General features: G+C 44.6%; 1 protein-coding gene across 1 annotated transcript in view; it reads right to left on the bottom strand.

Moving 5' to 3' along the window:
* The window catches only part of spdl1 (spindle apparatus coiled-coil protein 1), a 50,524-nt gene that overhangs the window by 24,235 nt on the left and 4,595 nt on the right, over window positions 1–21,694 (bottom strand). Inside the window, exons 3-9 of the mRNA XM_083658783.1 lie at window positions 17,857–18,033; window positions 17,372–17,560; window positions 16,195–16,344; window positions 6,764–6,862; window positions 3,036–3,146; window positions 2,133–2,273; window positions 1,795–1,901 (exon numbers count right to left, since the gene is read on the bottom strand). Of these exons, the coding sequence (XP_083514909.1) occupies window positions 1,795–1,901; window positions 2,133–2,273; window positions 3,036–3,146; window positions 6,764–6,862; window positions 16,195–16,344; window positions 17,372–17,560; window positions 17,857–18,033 (974 nt within the window). The remainder of the gene's footprint in view (window positions 1–1,794; window positions 1,902–2,132; window positions 2,274–3,035; window positions 3,147–6,763; window positions 6,863–16,194; window positions 16,345–17,371; window positions 17,561–17,856; window positions 18,034–21,694) is intronic.

Raw genomic sequence — 21,694 nt, 5'->3', positions numbered from 1 at the left:
GGAGGCATTGTGACATCACTGATGAGTAGGGGTGTCAAAATAAACCGTATAATCGATGCATCGCGATGCGGACGTGTGAATCGAATCGCAGATAGATGAATCGTTGAATCGTTTATGTTGAGATTTCTGTTGACATTCAGATTTTAAAGCACTTTAAAGTAAAAAAGGGGCTTGATATTTATCTGACTGCTGTGCTTGTATTAATTGATGAAAAAGTAGCCATGTGCAGTAATAGTAGAGAAAACTGAGGATTTGATACTTGGAGCTGCAATATTGTTGGAGCTGTATCCAGATGCATCGTGATGCATCGTGGAATCGAATCAAAGACAGATGAATCGTAATCGAATCGAATCGTGAGGGCAGTGAAAATTCACAGGCCTACTGATGAGGTCATCACTGATGAGGTCATCAGTGATGGCAATATACTACCGTCAAACAGAGGAACAAACGAACATGTAGCGTGGCTCATACTAAACTTTCTTACCGGCTTATTAAAAAAAAAGACAAAAACCTCCTCATCTGTACTGATGGTCGATTTTCCTCCAACTGCTCTCAGTCCAACGTGCGGATATTATTATTTGCCACGAAAAGTGAATTGATTCAGGTGGGCTCAGCATAACATTAGCGGACTTGCCTGCTCTCTGAGCTGGTCAATGAGAATCTGTGACTGCTGCTACTGCACAACATTGTAAACAAACTAAACGACTTGAATTCACTTGACCACTTGTAAAGTTACTGGCTTACTGCACTTTAAATAATGCAGAGCTTACTTGGCGTCAGTTACTCACACTGGGTTGAAAATGAGAAAAGTGTACGAAGTTTCATGTTTACACATGGCCTCTTTCAGCTCCGCAAACCGCAGCTCACGTCTGTGTGCTGCCTGGCTGCTGGGTGCGTTTGTTTGTGCTCGTGGCGTGTGCTGCCTGGCTGCTGGGTGCGTTTGTTTGTGCTCGTGGCGTGTGCCGGTGTTGAATTACAGTTCCCCCAAATGTAAAATCTAGTCACCATTGGCGCTTGGCAGGTGTTAATTTGTGAGTTCAAGGCAGAGTGTAAAATCTCCCAGGTGTTGAATTAAGCGGTGCAGGTTTTGCAGGTCAGAGCCGTGCGTGCGTCCGTGGGTGTGTGTGTGCATCCGTGCGTCTTTCACCGGCTTAGAGCCATGGTTCGTTCTGTCTCCACTCTCAGTCTTGTAGATTTTAACTGGGGGAGGGGTCTATAGGCTAAATCTCATCCACACACATCTCAATAGCAATGCGATAAATGTCACAAAAACCAGCCTTGCAAAAGCAATTCATCACAACTCACATCAGTCTTCAATAGTGTATGCAATCAGTGGATGTGAAGGTATAGTCCTACAGTGTCAAGGGTTCAATCCAGCCACAAAGGAAATTAACATGATAACATTCCAATAATATGCCTATATGTAAATAAACATAACAATATCCCTTTTCCTAAAAGATTCCTATATGGAAATAAATCTGATAATATTCCTAATATAACATTTGTCTAATACAGTATATAGTACTCAAGAGTTTGTCCTTTCTGCCTCTATTTTATGAATGGTAAATGGACTGCATTTATAAAGCGCCCTCTGCTGGTGTTCATCCTACACAGTCACCCCCTCATTTTTTCCCCCTCCCTCATTTTTCTTTCTGTGCTAGTGATTAAACCCCTATGTTATGGTGAGGTTTTATCATTGTTAGTTATCTGTTTTTAAATTATAATTGTTTTAGTGGCGTATATACTGTATTTTATCAATGGGGGGCATATGCCACTGCTGACAAACACACTCACACAGAGTTGTCGAGCTTCATCTGCAGAAGGTCAGTATAGTAGGTCTCATCTTGGCCGTCTGCCCTGTCTGAAGAGGCAGGACAAGATGGTTGGGCATTCCACACCATCTACACACACACACACACACACACACACACACACACACACAGGCACACACAACTAGATGAAGACAAGACAGTTGTGCAAAGGCAATATGATCAATTAGCATCTTTCTACCGTTCAATAACAATCAGTGGCCGATCAATCAGAGCAGCCTTGACTTGGGCGACCAGGGCCAGTGAAGGAAGCTCTGTACCTCATCTTCTCCAGTCTGGGGAGTTTGGTCATGAGGTTCTTACCTCCATCTTCTCCAGTCTGCTGAGTTTGGTCATGAGGTTCTGGATCTCTCCGTTCCTCTCTGACAGCATGGACTGGAGCCTGTCCAGCTGGGCAGGGTCACCCCGCGAGCACTGCAGCTGCATCATAGTGGCTACCTGGACCTACACACACACACACACACACACACACACACACTCTGAACTATTTTGGGAAATGATTCAAATGATCTAAATTGGGCGACCACCCAGACGAAGAGACATTTTTAAACAAGGGTAAATGATGTTGGAATTTGAGCGATATGTTAGGATGAGATTATAGGGCCATAGCTGGATCTACAGGTTTTGAGAGGAATGTTGGAGAAGATGATGTCCTGAAGTCTGCACGGGCTTACCATCTCCTCCTCCAATGAATGGCACGCCACCTGTGCTTCTGGGTTAAACCAGGTATGAAGCGCGCAGAGTATAAAATAACAAAAATACAATTTTAAATCAGGGAGGCCAAGGCCGCCAGAGTTTTTCTGTCTTTGTAAGATTGACATTGTGAGACGCGGCTGTTTCTTGTTCCAAATAAATGTAGTGATCAGATGATGTGACCGGCAGGAGATGGTAAAGGTAGCAAGGAGCTGAAAACATGAATGCGAGGCAGGATGTTTATAATGAAACTCTTGGTTGGGGAGAGGAAGCCTGACTCCACCTGCCTAGAGATAGAGTTACAATTATTTGCAACAATTGCTTGTATAGACGGAGAAATGTCAATACCCAAGTAGTTAAATTTCTGGAGTTAACGTCTAGATTTCATCAGTGAAAATAGGTAGTCGACGAACATTTTTCATCATAGTTTTTAACACTGGTGTAGAAGTACTGTCTCATCACGTCTCATTCAGCGGTTAGTTTGTCTCGTAACCTCCGACAGACCAGCCTTACCTTCATGCGGTGATGCTGCTGCTTGCTGAAGGCATGTTGTTTCTGCAGAGACTGGTGCTGCACCTTCATGCTGATCAGCTGCCTCTCCATCTCAGCACGCCTATCCTCCAACTACACACAAAACACACAACATTTCAGCACGCCTATCCTCCAAATACACACAAAACACACACCATCTCAGCACGCCTATCCTCCAAATACACACAAAACACACACCATCTCAGCACGCCTATCCTCCAACTACACACAAAACACACAACATTTCAGCACGCCTATCCTCCAAATACACACAAAACACACACCATCTCAGCACGCCTATCCTCCAACTACACACAAAACACACAACATTTCAGCACGCCTATCCTCCAACTACACACAAAACACACATCTCAGCACGCCTATCCTCCAACTACACACAAAACACACAACATCTCAGCACGCCTATCCTCCAACTACACACAACAAAACACACAACATTTCAGCACGCCTATCCTCCAACTACACACAAAACACACAACATTTCAGCACGCCTATCCTCCAACTAAACACAACTACACACAAAACACACATCATCTCAGCACGCCTATCCTCCAACTACACACAAAACACACAACATTTCAGCACGCCTATCCTCCAACTACACACAACTACACACAAAACACACATCATCTCAGCACGCCTATCCTCCAACTACACACAAAACACACAACATCTCATAGGGTTGGCACGGATCAGAAAACCCATGGATCGGATCGCGTGACGGATTTTGAGCCACGGATCACAGATTTTTCGGATCAGCAAAAATATATATATATCAGATTTTTTCTCTCAAAATTAGATTTTCGATTAGATTTTTTAATACTATTATACTTCTCTAACCATTTGTTGCCCTGCACAGCTCAAAAAATATTTTTTTCTCATATGTGACACAATTTATGCTTTTACTCTGAAGGCAGAACAACGCAACTTCCTGTTTTAGGTGGCACTGCTATGCCTAACTTCAACACGGGTACAGACCAGACCGGGTGAGTCTGGAAACATAACGTTGATGCTACGTTAACACATTGACTGCCAGCCGTTTTTTTTTTTGCTGTAGGTAGCTTTTGCCAAGCCGTTTTTTTGAGGATTCTGGCTCATTTTACAAGAGCCGAGGATTCTTTTCTGCTTGGAGTTTGTCAACACAAAGTTCACAAAAGTACTAATAGAATGTGTGCTTTCTCTGTCTAAAAGAGTTAGTTTGTAGAGTTAGTAGTTATGTAGATATTAGCCGTTGAGTACAGCATGGTTTTAGCGTCTGAGAGTGAAAGCTGAGATAATCGCAGTTTTGTGAAATTCAATCAAACAGGCAGAACAGTCACTTTAACCATTTATTTTTGGCATCAGTGAGAGATCAGACATCCAAACAATATAGTTCCGAACGCCCTCTCCTTCAACTCCTCCCTCCGTGGGCGTGTCTAGTGGCTTTCAGCCTGCGTTTGTCACAAGCGAGTGCTCTGCTGCTGCTGCTGCTGCTGCTGCGAGTTGAGCAGCCTCCCTCCCTGGCAGCGAGTTTGAGCAGCCTCCCTCCCTGGCAGCGAGTGTGGATAGGTCTCACTCGTCTCTTGGGTTTGAGAGCCCCGATGAAGCCCCGTGCGACTCTAGGCTTTATGCTGCTCACCCAGTCCATTTCTGGAACCCCCCACCGCAGCAGCGCGAAAGCGTCCCCGCCTACAGTATGAGAATGAGGCTCGTTCGTTTCTGACTGTAAAATCGCCAAGCCATTTCCTTGAGAATGGAGGAAGCAGCCACGGGAGGCGGCTGCTTTTGGTTGACTTTCTCTCTGTCGGGAGAGGACCGTCGCCACCTAGCTGGTCGGTAAAATAGATTATACACATTCAATACTTCCAATATCTCCATAGGAGACGCGGGGGGCATTGATCCACGTAGCACCGTCAAAAAAAAAAAAACGATTTTTTTGACGTATTAACACGTTAATTGCCAAGAACGAGTTGAGTCGTCAAACACAATCCAGCTGTTCACTGCCAACGACGAGTTGAGTCGTCAAAAAAATGATTTTTTTTTTTTTGACCGTGGGATGTGCGCATCTAACCCTTTTACATCTCTTATATAATTATTGGAGCCACCGAACGTTTACAACCCATTCCACCGACCCACTAAGTGGCAACAGTGCTCTCCTGACTAGAGGAAGGCAAGCATTTTTTTAACTTGTCACGCCATTCTCACCCCAGCCATTCTCATGAAAATGGATGGGGGAAAACGCTTTCGTTTTCCCGCTGATTGCTGGCGATGCGGGATTGCAAATTTACATAATAGATTGGTGGAACACACTTTGAAACACGCAGTATAAATATGACCAGAATCGCAAAAGCTTCTCTCAACCAAAACTCCAAGAAGCGAGCGAGTCCATGCCGACTTCCTCAAACAGCGGCCGTGCAGACAGGCACAGGACAGCAGCAAAGCAGTCAGACTGGTGACAAGCTTGTGACGGCCGCTGCAGCCAAGAAGAACGCCCACGGAGGGAGGAGTTGAAGCAACTCTCCCTCTCGCTCTCTCCCTCTCTCTCTCTCTCTCTCTCTCTCGCTCTCTCTCCCTCCCTCCCTCTCTCTCTCTCTCTCTCTCTCTCCCTCTCCCCCTCTCACTAGGATTAAACCTAGTGCGTCTCCCTCCCGAGAGGGAGGGAGAGAGAGAGAGAGGGAGGGAGAGCGAGAGGGAGGGAGAGAGAGAGAGAGAGAGAGAGAGAGGGAGGGAGAGCGAGAGGAAGGGAGAGAGAGAGAGAGAGAGATAGAGCGAGAGGGGGAGGGAGAGAGAGAGAGAGAGAGCCAAAAATGAATGGTTAAAGTGACTGTTATATCGAATTTCACAAAAAGCCGTTTATCTCTGAATATTTTTTCTGACGCTAAAACCATGCTGTATTCAACTGCTAATGCTTACATAACTACTAACTCTACAAACTAACTCTTTTAGACAGAGAAAGTACACATTCTATTAGTACTTTTGAGATATTGTATGTTCACAAACTCCAAGCAGAAAAGAATCCTCGGCTCTTGTAAAATGAGCCACAATCCTCAAAAAACGGCTTGACAGAAGCTACCTACAGCAAGAAAAAAACGGCTGGCAGTCAATGTGTTAATACGTCAATGGCAGTGAACCGCTGGATTTTTTTTTACGTATTAATACGTCAGTGGCAGTCAACGTGTTAAGCTACTCAGTGGCCCCACGTGTTGTTTTGTTGTTTCACCGTCCGGTGATAACGTGTTCGTGAAAAGTGTGCGCGCGTGTGTGTGTGTGTGTGTGTGTGTGTGTTGTGGCTCTCGTTATCTTGTGCAGCCCGCAACACGCTGCTCGCATTCCTGTGCTTTTTCAGAGGTGTTGAAATAAGTTTGTTGTGATGCTCTCTTTAGTAGCCACTAGCCACAGCCTTCAGAGAGAATTACAGTGGCGACAAGGGATGAGGAAGCTCACTTGTGCTTGCCATGATGATGCCTGTCTGTGTCTGGCTGCGCTGCAGGCGTTCTCATAAACTAACGTTAAACGTTAAATTAAACGAAAGGGGGGGGGGCTCCGCGGACCATCGATGTTTCCGAACCGCGTTCCGAACCGTGGGGGCTGATCCGTACGGGTCCGTGCCAGCCCTATCTCAGCATGCCTGTCCTCCAACTACACAAAAAACACACATCATCTCAGCACGCACATTTCAGTGAAGGAGGACAAAATACTCTGTGTTCTACCTCAGCAAACAGGGAATTGCCCTTGCTGTTGGGGTCCTGGGCCTGCTGGAGAACCTGGTCCAACTGGATCTGCAAGTCCTGGTTCTGCTCTCGACATTTCTATGGCAACACAGAGAGAGAGAGAGACAGACACACACAACACACACACACACACAACACAAGCAGTAGGATTATTAGACATATTAAAGTTATAATCTTTACGGTTTCAGTTTTGTTGTACGACACCATGAGGGGTAATTGCAGGTGAGATCCAAACAGTGTTATTATGTGACACTAGTCAGTTTGTTTGACCATAGTAACCACCTGTAATGCTAGCAGAGACCATAGTAACCACCTGTAATGCTAGCAGAGAGCATAGTAACCACCTGTAATGCTAGCAGAGACCATTAGTAACCACCTGTAATGCTAGCAGAGACCATTAGTAACCACCTGTAATTAGGGATGCACGATATTGAATTTTTGATTCCGATACCGATATCGATAACTTCTTGCTCCTCAAGGCCGATACCGATACGATAACCGATAATATATATATATATTTTTTATACATATTTTTTCCTGTAGTTTTTGTTTTGACCTAACCAGATGTATAAATGACATGAGCATTACTACTATGAACAAAACTTGAACAAAAATTTATTGCAAATGGCAAGCGAAGCGCTTTCCTCAGAAACTTTAAAAAAGTCCCAAACTACCGACGCTCTGTTGCTCAGCCAGCATGCACTGCTGTTGTTCTGGGACGTTCAGGCCATTACGTCATCACGCTGGAGAGAGGGAGCGCTGGATTTGTGGAAAAACAACCCCTTCCTAAACCACACACAATCACTGATACCATTGTACTGGTAAAACGGGAGGGGCCTACAAAAAAACAAACGCCCTCATCCCAATCCACCCACACCGCAGTTGTTTGACCAAAAAAAAAATATTATATATTATCGGAGCTATTAATAATGTTATCGGATTTATCTGAATGACGTCATAATTGTTGATATCGGGTCCGATACGTATCTGTCCGATAACTATCGTGCATCCCTACCTGTAATGCTAGCAGAGACCATAGTAACCACCTGTAATGCTAGCAGAGAGCATAGTAACCACCTGTAATGCTAGCAGAGACCATTAGTAACCACCTGTAATGCTAGCAGAGACCATAGTAACCACCTGTAATGCTAGCAGAGACCATAGTAACCACCTGTAATGCTAGCAGAGACCATAGTAACCACCTGTAATGCTAGCAGAGAGCATAGTAACCACCTGTAATGCTAGCAGAGACCATTAGTAACCACCTGTAATGCTAGCAGAGACCATTAGTAACCACCTGTAATGCTAGCAGAGACCATACTAACCACCTGTAATGCTAGCAGAGACCATAGTAACCACCTGTAATGCTAGCAGAGACCATAGTAACCACCTGTAATGCTAGCAGAGAGCATAGTAACCACCTGTAATGCTAGCAGAGACCATAGTAACCACCTGTAATGCTAGCAGAGACCATTAGTAACCACCTGTAATGCTAGCAGAGACCATTAGTAACCACCTGTAATGCTAGCAGAGACCATAGTAACCACCTGTAATGCTAGCAGAGACCATAGTAACCACCTGTAATGCTAGCAGAGACCATAGTAACCACCTGTAATGCTAGCAGAGAGCATAGTAACCACCTGTAATGCTAGCAGAGACCATAGTAACCACCTGCAATGCTAGCAGAGACCATAGTAACCACCTGTAATGCTAGCAGAGACCATAGTAACCACCTGTAATGCTAGCAGAGAGCATAGTAACCACCTGTAATGCTAGCAGAGACCATAGTAACCACCTGTAATGCTAGCAGATACCATAGTAACCACCTGTAATGCTAGCAGAGACCATAGTAACCACCTGTAATACTAGCAGAGAGCATAGTAACCACCTGTAATGCTAGCAGAGAGCATAGTAACCACCTGTAATGCTAGCAGAGACCATTAGTAACCACCTGTAATGCTAGCAGATACCATAGTAACCACCTGTAATGCTAGCAGAGACCATAGTAACCACCTGTAATGCTAGCAGAGACCATAGTAACCACCTGTAATGCTAGCAGAGACCATAGTAACCACCTGTAATGCTAGCAGAGACCATAGTAACCACCTGTAATGCTAGCAGAGAGCATAGTAACCACCCGTAATGCTAGCAGAGACCATAGTAACCACCTGTAATGCTAGCAGAGACCATAGTAACCACCTGTAATACTAGCAGAGAGCATAGTAACCACCCGTAATGCTAGCAGAGACCATAGTAACCACCTGTAATGCTAGCAGAGAGCATAGTAACCACCCGTAATGCTAGCAGAGACCATAGTAACCACCTGTAATGCTAGCAGAGAGCATAGTAACCACCCGTAATGCTAGCAGAGACCATAGTAACCACCTGTAATGCTAGCAGAGACCATAGTAAGCACCTGTAATGCTAGCAGAGACCATAGTAACCACCTGTAATGCTAGCAGAGACCATTAGTAACCACCTGTAATGCTAGCAGAGACCATAGTAACCACCTGTAATGCTAGCAGAGACCATTAGTAACCACCTGTAATGCTAGCAGAGAGCATAGTAACCACCTGTAATGCTAGCAGAGAGCATAGTAACCACCTGTAATGCTAGCAGAGACCATAGTAAGCACCTGTAATGCTAGCAGATACCATAGTAACCACCTGTAATGCTAGCAGAGACCATAGTAACCACCTGTAATGCTAGCAGAGAGCATAGTAACCACCTGTAATGCTAGCAGAGACCATAGTAACCACCTGTAATGCTAGCAGAGACCATAGTAACCACCTGTAATGCTAGCAGAGACCATAGTAACCACCTGTAATGCTAGCAGATACCATAGTAACCACCTGTAATGCTAGCAGAGACCATAGTAACCACCTGTAATGCTAGCAGAGACCATAGTAAGCACCTGTAATGCTAGCAGAGACCATAGTAAGCACCTGTAATGCTAGCAGAGACCATTAGTAACCACCTGTAATGCTAGCAGAGACCATAGTAACCACCTGTAATGCTAGCAGAGACCATAGTAAGCACCTGTAATGCTAGCAGAGACCATAGTAACCACCTGTAATGCTAGCAGAGACCATAGCAACCACCTGTAATGCTAGCAGAGACCATAGTAACCACCTGTAATGCTAGCAGAGACCATAGTAACCACCTGTAATGCTAGCAGAGACCATAGTAAGCACCTGTAATGCTAGCAGAGACCATAGTAACCACCTGTAATGCTAGCAGAGACCATTAGTAACCACCTGTAATGCTAGCAGAGACCATAGTAACCACCTGTAATGCTAGCAGAGACCATAGTAACCACCTGTAATGCTAGCAGAGACCATAGTAACCACCTGTAATGCTAGCAGAGACCATAGTAACCACCTGTAATGCTAGCAGAGACCATAGTAACCACCTGTAATGCTAGCAGAGACCATAGTAAGCACCTGTAATGCTAGCAGAGACCATAGTAACCACCTGTAATGCTAGCAGAGACCATAGTAACCACCTGTAATGCTAGCAGAGACCATAGTAAGCACCTGTAATGCTAGCAGAGAGCATAGTAACCACCTGTAATGCTAGCAGAGACCATAGTAAGCACCTGTAATGCTAGCAGAGACCATAGTAACCACCTGTAATGCTAGCAGAGACCATAGTAACCACCTGTAATGCTAGCAGAGACCATAGTAACCACCTGTAATGCTAGCAGAGACCATAGTAACCACCTGTAATGCTAGCAGAGACCATAGTAACCACCTGTAATGCTAGCAGAGACCATAGTAACCACCTGTAATGCTAGCAGAGACCATAGTAACCACCTGTAATGCTAGCAGAGACCATAGTAACCACCTGTAATGCTAGCAGATACCATAGTAACCACCTGCAATGCTAGCAGAGACCATAGTAAGCACCTGTAATGCTAGCAGAGAGCATAGTAAGCACCTGTAATGCTAGCAGAGACCATAGTAAGCACCTGTAATGCTAGCAGAGACCATAGTAACCACCTGTAATGCTAGCAGAGACCATAGTAACCACCTGTAATGCTAGCAGAGCATAGTAACCACCTGTAATGCTAGCAGAGACCATAGTAAGCACCTGTAATGCTAGCAGAGACCATAGTAACTAGGGGTGGGAATCGCCAGATGCCCACGATAAGATACTGAAACGATACTTGAGTCACAATACGATAGTATTGCGATACTGCGATATTTTCGATATTGCGATATATCGATATTGCGATATATTGAATATTGCGATATTTCGATATATTGCGATTTCTTACTTTTTCAACTGCAAATTATGTCCCCAAAGGAAAACTTTGTCAACATCTGGTTTATATAAGAACAATTTTTCAGTCTGTACATCTGACTTCAACCATTTTATTGCAGCAACATTGTCAAGTAGACAGACCAACAACTTTCATAAAGTCATGTCATAGTTGCATGCACCTGACAAACTGAACTGTTTGTTACAGTCTACTTACAGTCCACCTTAACTGGATGTGTGTGTGGACTACTGTACTTATGTAGTTTTTGCAACTTCACTTCACTTACACAAAACATCTTGTGCAGCCCATTCAGTAACTGGGGAATTTGTAAATGACTGTTATGACAAAACTGTTACTGTTAAAACAAAATGAAAATATGCTACCGTTTGTTTACTGCTGGCCTTGGAAGTAAAGTTTATAGTAGCCCGGTGGCCTGGCATGGCCTGCAAAAAAAAAAAAAAATTTTTTTTTTTTTTTGCAATATCGATACTTGGCGTCCAAATATCGATACAATATCGTCAGGCAAAATATCGCGATACTGTGGTGTATCGATTTTTCCCCCCACCCCTAATAGTAACCACCTGTAATGCTAGCAGAGACCATAGTAACCACCTGTAATGCTAGCAGATACCATAGTAACCACCTGCAATGCTAGCAGAGACCATAGTAAGCACCTGTAATGCTAGCAGAGACCATAGTAAGCACCTGTAATGCTAGCAGAGAGCATAGTAACCACCTGTAATGCTAGCAGAGACCATAGTAAGCACCTGTAATGCTAGCAGAGACCATAGTAAGCACCTGTAATGCTAGCAGAGACCATAGTAAGCACCTGTAATGCTAGCAGAGACCATAGTAACCACCTGTAATGCTAGCAGAGACCATAGTAACCACCTGTAATGCTAGCAGAGACCATAGTAACCACCTGTAATGCTAGCAGAGACCATAGTAACCACCTGTAATGCTAGCAGAGACCATAGTAACCACCTGTAATGCTAGCAGAGACCATAGTAACCACCTGTAATGCTAGCAGAGACCATAGTAACCACCTGTAATGCTAGCAGAGACCATAGTAACCACCTGTAATGCTAGCAGAGACCATAGTAACCACCTGTAATGCTAGCAGAGACCATAGTAACCACCTGTAATGCTAGCAGAGACCATATGTAACCACCTGTAATGCTAGCAGAGACCATAGTAACCACCTGTAATGCTAGCAGAGACCATAGTAACCACCTGTAATGCTAGCAGAGACCATAGCAACCACCTGTAATGCTAGCAGAGACCATAGTAACCAGCTGTAATGCTAGCAGAGACCATAGCAACCACCTGTAATGCTAGCAGAGACCATAGTAACCACCTGTAATGCTAGCAGAGACCATAGTAACCACCTGTAATGCTAGCAGAGACCATAGTAACCACCTGTAATGCTAGCAGAGACCATAGTAACCACCTGTAATGCTAGCAGAGACCATAGTAACCACCTGTAATGCTAGCAGAGACCATAGTAACCACCTGTAATGCTAGCAGAGACCATAGTAACCACCTGTAATGCTAGCAGAGACCATAGCAACCACCTGTAATGCTAGCAGAGACCATAGTAACCAGCTGTAATGCTAGCAGAGACCATAGTAACCACCTGTAATGCTAGCAGAGACCATAGCAACCACCTGTAATGCTAGCAGAGACCATAGTAACCAGCTGTAATGCTAGCAGAGACCATAGTAACCACCTGTAATGCTAGCAGAGACCATATGTAACCACCTGTAATGCTAGCAGAGACCATAGTAACCACCTGTAATGCTAGCAGAGCATTACGGGCAGGAAAAAAGCTGCGACAATCATGAAGGACTGCACCCACCCTGCCAATGGACTGTTTGCCCCTCTCCCCTCTGGTAGGAGGCTACGCAGCATCAAGGCCAGAACTACCAGGCTCAAGAATAGCTTCTTTCCAGTGGCTGTGAGAATTATGAACAATGTATAACGTTGCTTACTTTAGTTTTTCACGTATCTACCGTAATTATATACATATATATTATTTGTTATATATAGTACAATAGTATGTATTATATCTATATGTATATATCTAAACTGCTGCTCGTATAATGTAATGCTGCTACCTCTTATAACGTTTTACCTTATTTTCACATATCTAATTATATACATATATTATTTTTTATATATAGTACATAGTATGTATTATATTTATATATGTATATATCTAAACTGCTGCTCGTGTAATGAACTGCTGCCACATTCTTTGCACTTTAATGCCGCCAGCTGTGAGCGTAACAAAATGTACTTTAAGTGGCTCCTATGTTGAGCCAACACATTGCACCTTAAATGTCTCCTTGCTCTTACATCAGGTACTATGTAACAACTACCGTAAATTCCGGACTATAAGCCGCGGCTTTTTTCCCGTTTTTTGGCCCCTGCGGCTTATATAACGGTGCGTCTTATCTATGGATTTTTTCAGAAAAAAAAAAAAAAAAAAAAAAAAATCTCTCTTTTTTAGCACTCTTTCTAACTATAAATCCACTTCTGTTTTAATTTCCTCTCTTGCCCTCTTTTCACCACACCGCGGACACTGTGTGCACTGTAAAAATAAACAACGGTGGTGTTGTGTTATGTTGTTTTGTTGAAATGTTACGGTAATACGGTAAATGGGAGCTTCCTCAAACAGCCATCTCTTTCCCGACAATCCCCTCTGTGCGTGACCACTTACATATGGTAATTACGGTAAGCAAACGGCCACAAGCCCATCAACTCCCTCCCCCGACTACCAGGAGAAAATCACAAACTCGGCGAATTCACACAAAGGAAGATCAAGGAATATTCCATCGAACCGGAGCAGATCATAAATATGGATGAAGTGCCTTTGACGTTCGACCTGCCACTCACTCGGACTGTTAACAAGAAGCGCCCTGGAGGATTCTTTCACCAAAAAAAAGCTTTGCTCGTTCTCGACAGCATGAGAACGAGCAGTAGATGATCATGAGGTGGTTTTTCAGACGTGTCGATATAGCAGTTTATCGCAAAAGTGTAATGGAAACACATTTTTCGCATTTGCACGTCATGTGACCCATATTATCCCTTGGAAAAGGAGCGGAAAATAAGTTTGGTAAGTAAGGTTCGATAGCCGTGTCAAAACCTCCGCAGCAAGTGGAAAACTTTGAAGCAACGCTACCTAGCAGAAAGACGAGTGTTGTGCAAAAGCGTAGCCGGGCAAATTAGATAATGTTTAATGGCAGAAATCGGTCCATGGTGACAGCAGGCTGCCTGTGTGCGCGCATTTGGCACAGCGGCGAGATGAGAGGATGAAAAGCACACACTGGTGCGGTGGTGCTGTCTGAAGTGAATACAGTGACTGTGAGTAGGCTAATACATTGCACACGTTTCAGGTGCAATTATAGAACCAAATCAGCCTTTTCCCCCCTCCATCTCTAAATCGGACCAGTTGTAGGCTATTAGGCTACCTTTTTTCCTCTGCCTGTCGCGCTGACTGCATTCACGCAGCCAGCAACATTTTGCGACTCATTTTCTTTTGAATTGATAATCAGGCTCGTTTATATGCATTGTAACTTCATGTTGGGATTTCCATTGACCATTGGTTGGATTTGAGCATGCAGGGGACGGGATATGGGGCAGATCCCCGTGCGTAATCACTGTGGCAGCTGCTGCAACGGGGAATCACTCAAACGCAACTTCAATGGAAACGCCTACAAGTCGCAATTGTACATTGTCGAAGTTGTAGAAATATCGCAATTCTTTTGCGAAAAACTGTAATGGAAACACAGCTATAGATGAAGAGGAGTTCGTTGGTTTTGAGTGACAATGAAGGAGAGAGGAGAGTGGTTGACGAAGCCACCCTGAACCTGTTCGTTTCCGACACTGAAGATGAGGACTTTGGTGGTTTCAGTACGCAGGAAGAAGAGGAAGACGAGCATTAGTGACTTGACTTCTCTGGTTACAGGTTTGCTGCACATATAGCCTATTGTTGTGTGATTTTGTCTGGGGATTAGTGACCTGACTTTTGTTTTGTTTTGTTGAAATGTTAATAAATGGGAGCTTCCCCAAACAGCCATCGCTTTCCCGACATTCCTCTCTGTGCACGAACCCTTTCATATGGTAATTAAACATCAAAACACCCGCGGCTTATAGACCGGTGCGGCTTATAGAAGAAAAAAATAGTCAATTTTGGTCCCGCGGCTTATACACCGGTGCGTCTTATAGTCCGGAATTTACGGTATGTTGTTTTTATATTTTTCTCCTTTTAGTACTGTTAGCTGATTTTATTTTATTTTATCCTAGGTATAGTTGATATATCCACCAGGACCTTGAGTTCGTATTTCGTTCCCTTCCATGTCTCATGTTTTGGAATGACAATAAATATCCTTGAACTTGAACCTTGAACAGAGACCATAGTAACCACCCGTAATGCTAGCAGAGACCGGGAAAAATCAGCTTGTTATCCTACTTCACACAAGAGTTGTTGGGCACCTACAGTAAGCTAGAGAGTGAGTCTATAATTTGTTTTATCTCCGCCCGACGGAGATAAGAAAAACTAGAACGACCGCACCACGGGTATATGCCTCCGCCAACAAGTGAGCAAGTCTGCCTGGCGTGGAGCTGTCCAGCCCTTGAGTTCTTCTGCAGGTGCGGCTGGTGATCGTTAGTCAATGTGGGTGATTAGATGGGAGACTGATGAGGCCGGCTTTAAAAAGAAGGCTGTGTCGAGGCCTCCTCACTGTTCTCTCTTCCGTGGGCTATTCTTTTGGGCATGCATCTCTGGCTAGTTGTTTTGTATTGTAATCACACAGCTGACCGCAAACAGACAAGATGCCTGTGCATCACAAACTGCGGTAAAAACCTCAATTGAGATGCATATTCCACATGTGCTGTATCAAAGAATGCTCCTAAAACCAGAATAATATCGGCAAATCCCACATCTTAATCGATGTGGGATTTGCGGGGATGTGAAATTTGTGGGAATGTGAAATTCTGAAAATGTTTAAATTCTGAAAATCCAACCGGAATATGCCGTTTACTTATGCCCTTATCAAATTCAGAATATCATCATTTTCAGAATAATAGTGGAAAATTGTGTGCATGTAAACGTAGTCTCTGTAGTCATTTGTACTGTGCTTACCTCCAGGGAATTGAAGCAGGAAACAGCTTCTCTCTCTCTCTCCTCCTTCTCCTCTGTGGTTAGCTGAAGCTGGCGCTGCAGGCTGTTATTGGTCAGTTCCAGCTGCTGCTCTCTATCCTGCACTTCCTGCAGTGCATGCTCCAGCTCCATCTGGTGGACATGACAGGGTTAACAACAGGCCAAGTCTGCTTGTGGTCGCATGTGGTATTCCAAACCCAGTTGAGATGTAACCACGCCCACTTCCGTATGACGCACTGCTACAAGTCACGCTGCTACAAGTCACGCTGCTACAAGCCACGCTGCTACAAGTCACGCTGCTACAAGTCACGCTGCTACAAGTCACGCTGCTACAAGTCACGCTGCTACAAGTCACGCTGCTACAAGTCACCCTGCTACAAGTCACGCTGCTACAAGTCACGCTGCTACAAGTCACGCTGCTACAAGTCACGCTGCTACAAGTCACCTGCTACAAGTCAGCTGCTACAAGTCATGCTGCTACAAGTCACGCTGCTACAAGTCACACTGCTACAAGTCACGCTGCTACAAGTCACGCTGCTACAAGTCACGCTGCTATAGGTCATGCTGCTACAAGTCACGCTGCTTTCATTCCAGAGTCACGTTTGGTAGCCTATACGGGAGAGCCAGAATGAAACAGCCTCAGGAAGCACTCATGTTAGCCGGCTACACACAGTTTTAATATTACATGACAACTATTTTGTTACCCGCCACGTGGCGGACAGACCTCTCATGTCACTCGCCAAACCTAAAATCTGCCCGCCATTGGCGGGTGGCGGGCTCTAATTTCGGGCCCTGGGTGACTGCACATGACAGTAATCATGATTAAAATCCCATCATGCTTACTGTCGTGCGTAGCCTCCATGTGACTTTTGGGTCAGTGTGTAATCAGGGTGCATAGTCAGTGTAGTGTTTTCACAGCCACCCGAGTTTTAGAAAGGGAGCCGTTTGAAGGTACAAATGTGAGACTTTAAATTTGAAATTCTCTAAGATACAGGGAAAATCTGAGATTTTGAGTTGGTATGCAGCCAGTCAGGGTTGTCCTGAACCCAAATGTATCAGGCCTTTAGGGGGTGGCTAAAACCTCTTTGGGGGACACCAAACAATCCTCTATGCAGGAAAAACCCTGGTGTGGTGTCAAGTGACGTTAGGCCCACCTCACCTTGGCCTTCTCCAGGTCCAGTGTCTTCAGCTGAGCCTCCATGTCGTCCGAGGTGCTGTGGGTGGTTTGGCCCAGAGCTCTCAGCTCCTCCGTCCTGACCTTCACCATCTCCATCTGCATGTCAAGCTTCTGTCTAAGCTGCTTCTCCATCAGCTGAGCCTCCTCCAGGTCTGACTGCACACTCATAATCTGACACAACACACACACATGGTACAGGTTATGTGGGGAACCAGACAATGTGCAAATATCCCCGTATTTTGGGGGGGGGGGGGTTTGGGGGGTCAGTACCGACTTTCTGAAAGGTGGAGAGCTGCTGAAAAGCTGGCGAGACTCAAACAGAAACAAACTGGTTTCAGGGAGGAAAGGAAGGGATGTTCTGAAATTGTGGCTCTTACAAAAAATATGTTTTGTCAATGTGGCTCCTGAGTAGGGCAAGTTGGACCTCCATGCTGTGGTTAGGGTTAAAGCAGAGATGTTAGAGTTACCTTCTTGTTGAGCTGGTGGACCTCCATACTGTGGCGCCTCTCCAAATGTTCTTGCTGCTGCAGCAGCTGCTGGCTCTGCTGGCTCTTCACACAGTCATAGTCCGCCTGCACAGAGTCCAGCATCTGGCTCTTCAGAGACACCTCCTTCTGCAGAGTGTACTTCTCCTGCTCCAGAGCCTGACACACAGAGGAGAGGAGCCTGAGACTCAAGGTGCTTTCCATTAGGGGTGTCGCGGTACATGTATTCGTCCCATGAATTCACGGTATGGGCGTCACGGTTCGGTGCGTGAAACGACACGACGAATACGTCAAATCCAGAAGTTGGGGGTAAAGCACCTAAACACTGTTTGAACGCCATTACATTTAAATGAATTAAACGCCACAGAAGAAGACACACCAAAACAACACAAGGGCCATAGAAATCCGCGTTCACTGAATGTAATGTTTTGTAGAGGAAACATTACCGGGGGTTGCTCCAGCGTGTTTACAAGCCGTAGCTTCCATGCTGCTTCACAAAACCACAACAATATTGAAGCGTCCAGCTGCCCCCCCGTTACCGTCGTCAAAAAAGTGCAGAGCAGTATCCTAATGACATTTATGACTCAGGCGATAAGCTGTTTTACAAATGCTGTCAACATCAAGCCAACGAGGTAAGCTTGCTAATGTAACTTTAAAGCACAAATTATGCTCGAGCGAAATCGCCGGCGCTACCGCGCCAAGGGGGTCGCCGCAGCTGGGCGTCCTATCGGCGCAGCTCGGGGGCCGGGGCGTGCAGCTCCTCGAAAATGTGACTCCGCGGCGTCAACTCATTGTTGTGAGGAATGAGGAAATGCCATTTCCTCATTTAACAGTGCTTGTCCCTCATCTAGCAAAGCCTTCTGCAGGCTCACCGGAATGAATTTTGAAATGGAGGGACAATCAAATGTTCCCCCACCGACATGATTGCAAGTTCTTGGTAAACGACACGATAACGTTTTGGACGTGTTTTGGACGAGTTACGTTCGAGTATGCACAGTCTCGCTGTCGCCGCTCGCCGGCGGCAAGGCTCCAAGTCGAGGCTGCGCAGAACCTTGTCAGCGCCTTAAGTAGCCGCGACAAAGTCCTTTATAGTTGCGCGTTGCGGCTAAACGTTACATAACACTGACAAAGCTGTTAACCTTTTAGAAAAAGAAGGTTGCGCTTCAACAATGGGTTTCTCAGTGGAGTGCCAAACCCAAAATCCAAAATATGTTCAAAAAAGGCTGAAAGGGCACATCTCAGTTTTCAAAGTCAAGGAGGACAAAATACTCACATTTCACTTGATTTATTGGCTCACATCACACAAAAACAAAACGCTTACGCGTTTCGGCAAAGAGCCTTCTTCAGAGCGTTTCAATAGTACACATTCAGTCTGTTAATATAACAAGGGCAGAGATTACACACAGCTGGAGGTTGGACCCAATTATTTAGGAGCCAATCACCATGGATCTAGGTATAGGGAGGACAAATCACAGCATGAAGCATCACAGAAGCATCACAGAACATCATTATACTCTGGATGAAGAAAGAAACTAAACACACAAACTCAACTGTTTTAACCCAAAAAGCATTTTAAGCTGTAGTCATCATTGAGTCCGTTTGGTGTCATAGTATTGAGTGTGTCTATCCAGAACATTTCTCTCTGGGCCAGTTTTCTCAGGAGATCGCCTCCTCTTGTAGGCATCATGACCTTTTCAATCCCATAGAACTTTAGTGAAGAGGGTGAACCATGGGTTTGCTTCAGCATAATGTTTTGCAATAGCATAATCCATATTGCCTGTACGGATCGCAGTTTTGTGCTCAGATATTCGTTGTTTGAGGGGCCGTTTGGTTTGTCCTACGTATGCCAGACCACAGGGACAGATTCACATGTAGATCACATGCGTTGATTTACAGTTTATAAATTCCCGGATGGGGATTTTCCTCCCAGTGTGAAGATGGTTGAATGATTTGGCATTTGTTGTATTGTTGCAGCAGGCACAGGTACCACACCTCATGCCTATAACGGTTGTTGTCAGCCATGTGGTCTTTTTTTTAGCCATATTTTTGTACATGACATGGTTTTTTATTGTAGGTGCTCTCCTGAATGAAAAAAGGGGAGGAGCTTGACAGAAGTCCTTCAAAGATCTTTCTGCTTGAAGCACATGCCAGTGTTTCATAAGGATCCCTTTTATTTGTGGTTATATTCAGTGGAGAAACAAGCCCGACTTGGATTCTTCTCTTTCTGTGTATTTGAAAGGAGATCAGAACGAGAGGTGGCATTGGCCCGTTGTATGGCTTCCTGAATGGAGTTACATCTATAACCGCTTTCCTTAAACCGAGTGGCCATGTTTGCTTGTTTGGATTGAAAGTCCTCTGGATCTGAACAGTTGCGTTTGAGCCTCAAAAACTGACCCACTGGTCAAGCTGTTAACTTGTAAACAAGCAACTTACATCGCGTGGGATGACAAGCAAGATGCGGTGAGGAAGAGGGGATGATGACTCCTTGTCATGTTCCAATAATCCATTACGATGACCGAACGTAATTATTATGGTAAACATGAAACAAAACTCGCATCCAATAACGTTAGCGTACTTACTTGGGAAAGTGAAACCCACCCCGCTGTCTGTCAGACAGTGGGGGAGGGGTTGGTGGGAGTATTAGTAGGGCTGCTCGATTATGGCAAAAATCATAATCACGATTATTTTGATTGATATTGAGATCACGATTATTTATTGACTGAGAACATCATGAATTTATTGAACACTGAACACTGGCGTTTCTTTTTTACATTAAATGTCTTTGAATTTTAGATATAATTGAACCCGAAAAATAAAAGTGCAAAGATTTAGAAATAAAATATAAAATTGAATAAATATACTCTGTCCGTGGGCAACGTTGCAGACAGAGTAGGAAGGCTGATCCGTGAGCGGCTGCTTCTGGGACGCGAGTCGGGGTCTTAATCGGCCTCGGCTGGGTCTACTGGGCGAGGGTGTATGATGTTCGATAGACCCGAAACACCTTACGACCCCAGGTAACATCACTGATGACGCGTCCCAGCGCATGCTGAAGCATTGTATTTTCAACCGTATGTGTATGGCTCCCATGGCCAGTGACACTTAGGAATAGTCTAGGTCAGTGGTTCTCAAATGGGGGTCCGCGGACCCCCAGGGGTCCGTGGCACTTTGCCAGGGGGTCCGCGAAAAGTTTTCAAGTTAAAAACAAACAAAAAAAAAACGTTTTTTTTTTGTTTTTGTTTTTTTATTAAAAAGAAAATGCTACATGTTACTTATTCCTTCTCAAACTACTTCCTACATGGTGCTAGTCTATCAAAATATCTTGGCTGTCATTGTGTTGCATAGTGGTTTTCTGGACTGTTGACAAATTGTGATATTGTAAGTCGCTTTGGACAAACAAAAGTGTCTGCTAAATGACGTAATGTAAATGTAATGTAATAAAAAAAAAATATATATATTTTTTTTTGCAAAATCTTCATAGTTCAACGAAAATAGTTTATGCTTTAAATCTAAAATGGTTCATGGATTACATTCTAATAACAAACCTATCAAATTAAAAGTCAAGCACGTTACCGTGGAAACAATTAAGCTTAGCCCAAAATCACAAATCAGAATGAGGGGGTCCCCGGTATATTTTCTATCTTGTAAGGGGTCCTTGGCTGAAAAACATTTGAGAACCTCTGCTCTAGGTGACAACCAAGTATAGATTGGTGACAAGCTGGAGAGACAGTTGACGGCCGGAGAGACGGCACCCGGTACGGGATGGGTTAGCACCCCAGCCTGGCTCTCTCGTGAGGGAGAAATCCACAAACGCTACGGATTA

This window comes from Poromitra crassiceps, assembly GCF_964638095.1.
Source record: "Poromitra crassiceps genome assembly, chromosome: 23".
Classification (NCBI taxonomy): Eukaryota; Metazoa; Chordata; class Actinopteri; order Beryciformes; family Melamphaidae; genus Poromitra; species Poromitra crassiceps.
Note: the sequence above shows the minus strand (reverse complement) of the source record. Positions and strands in the feature narration are given on the sequence as shown.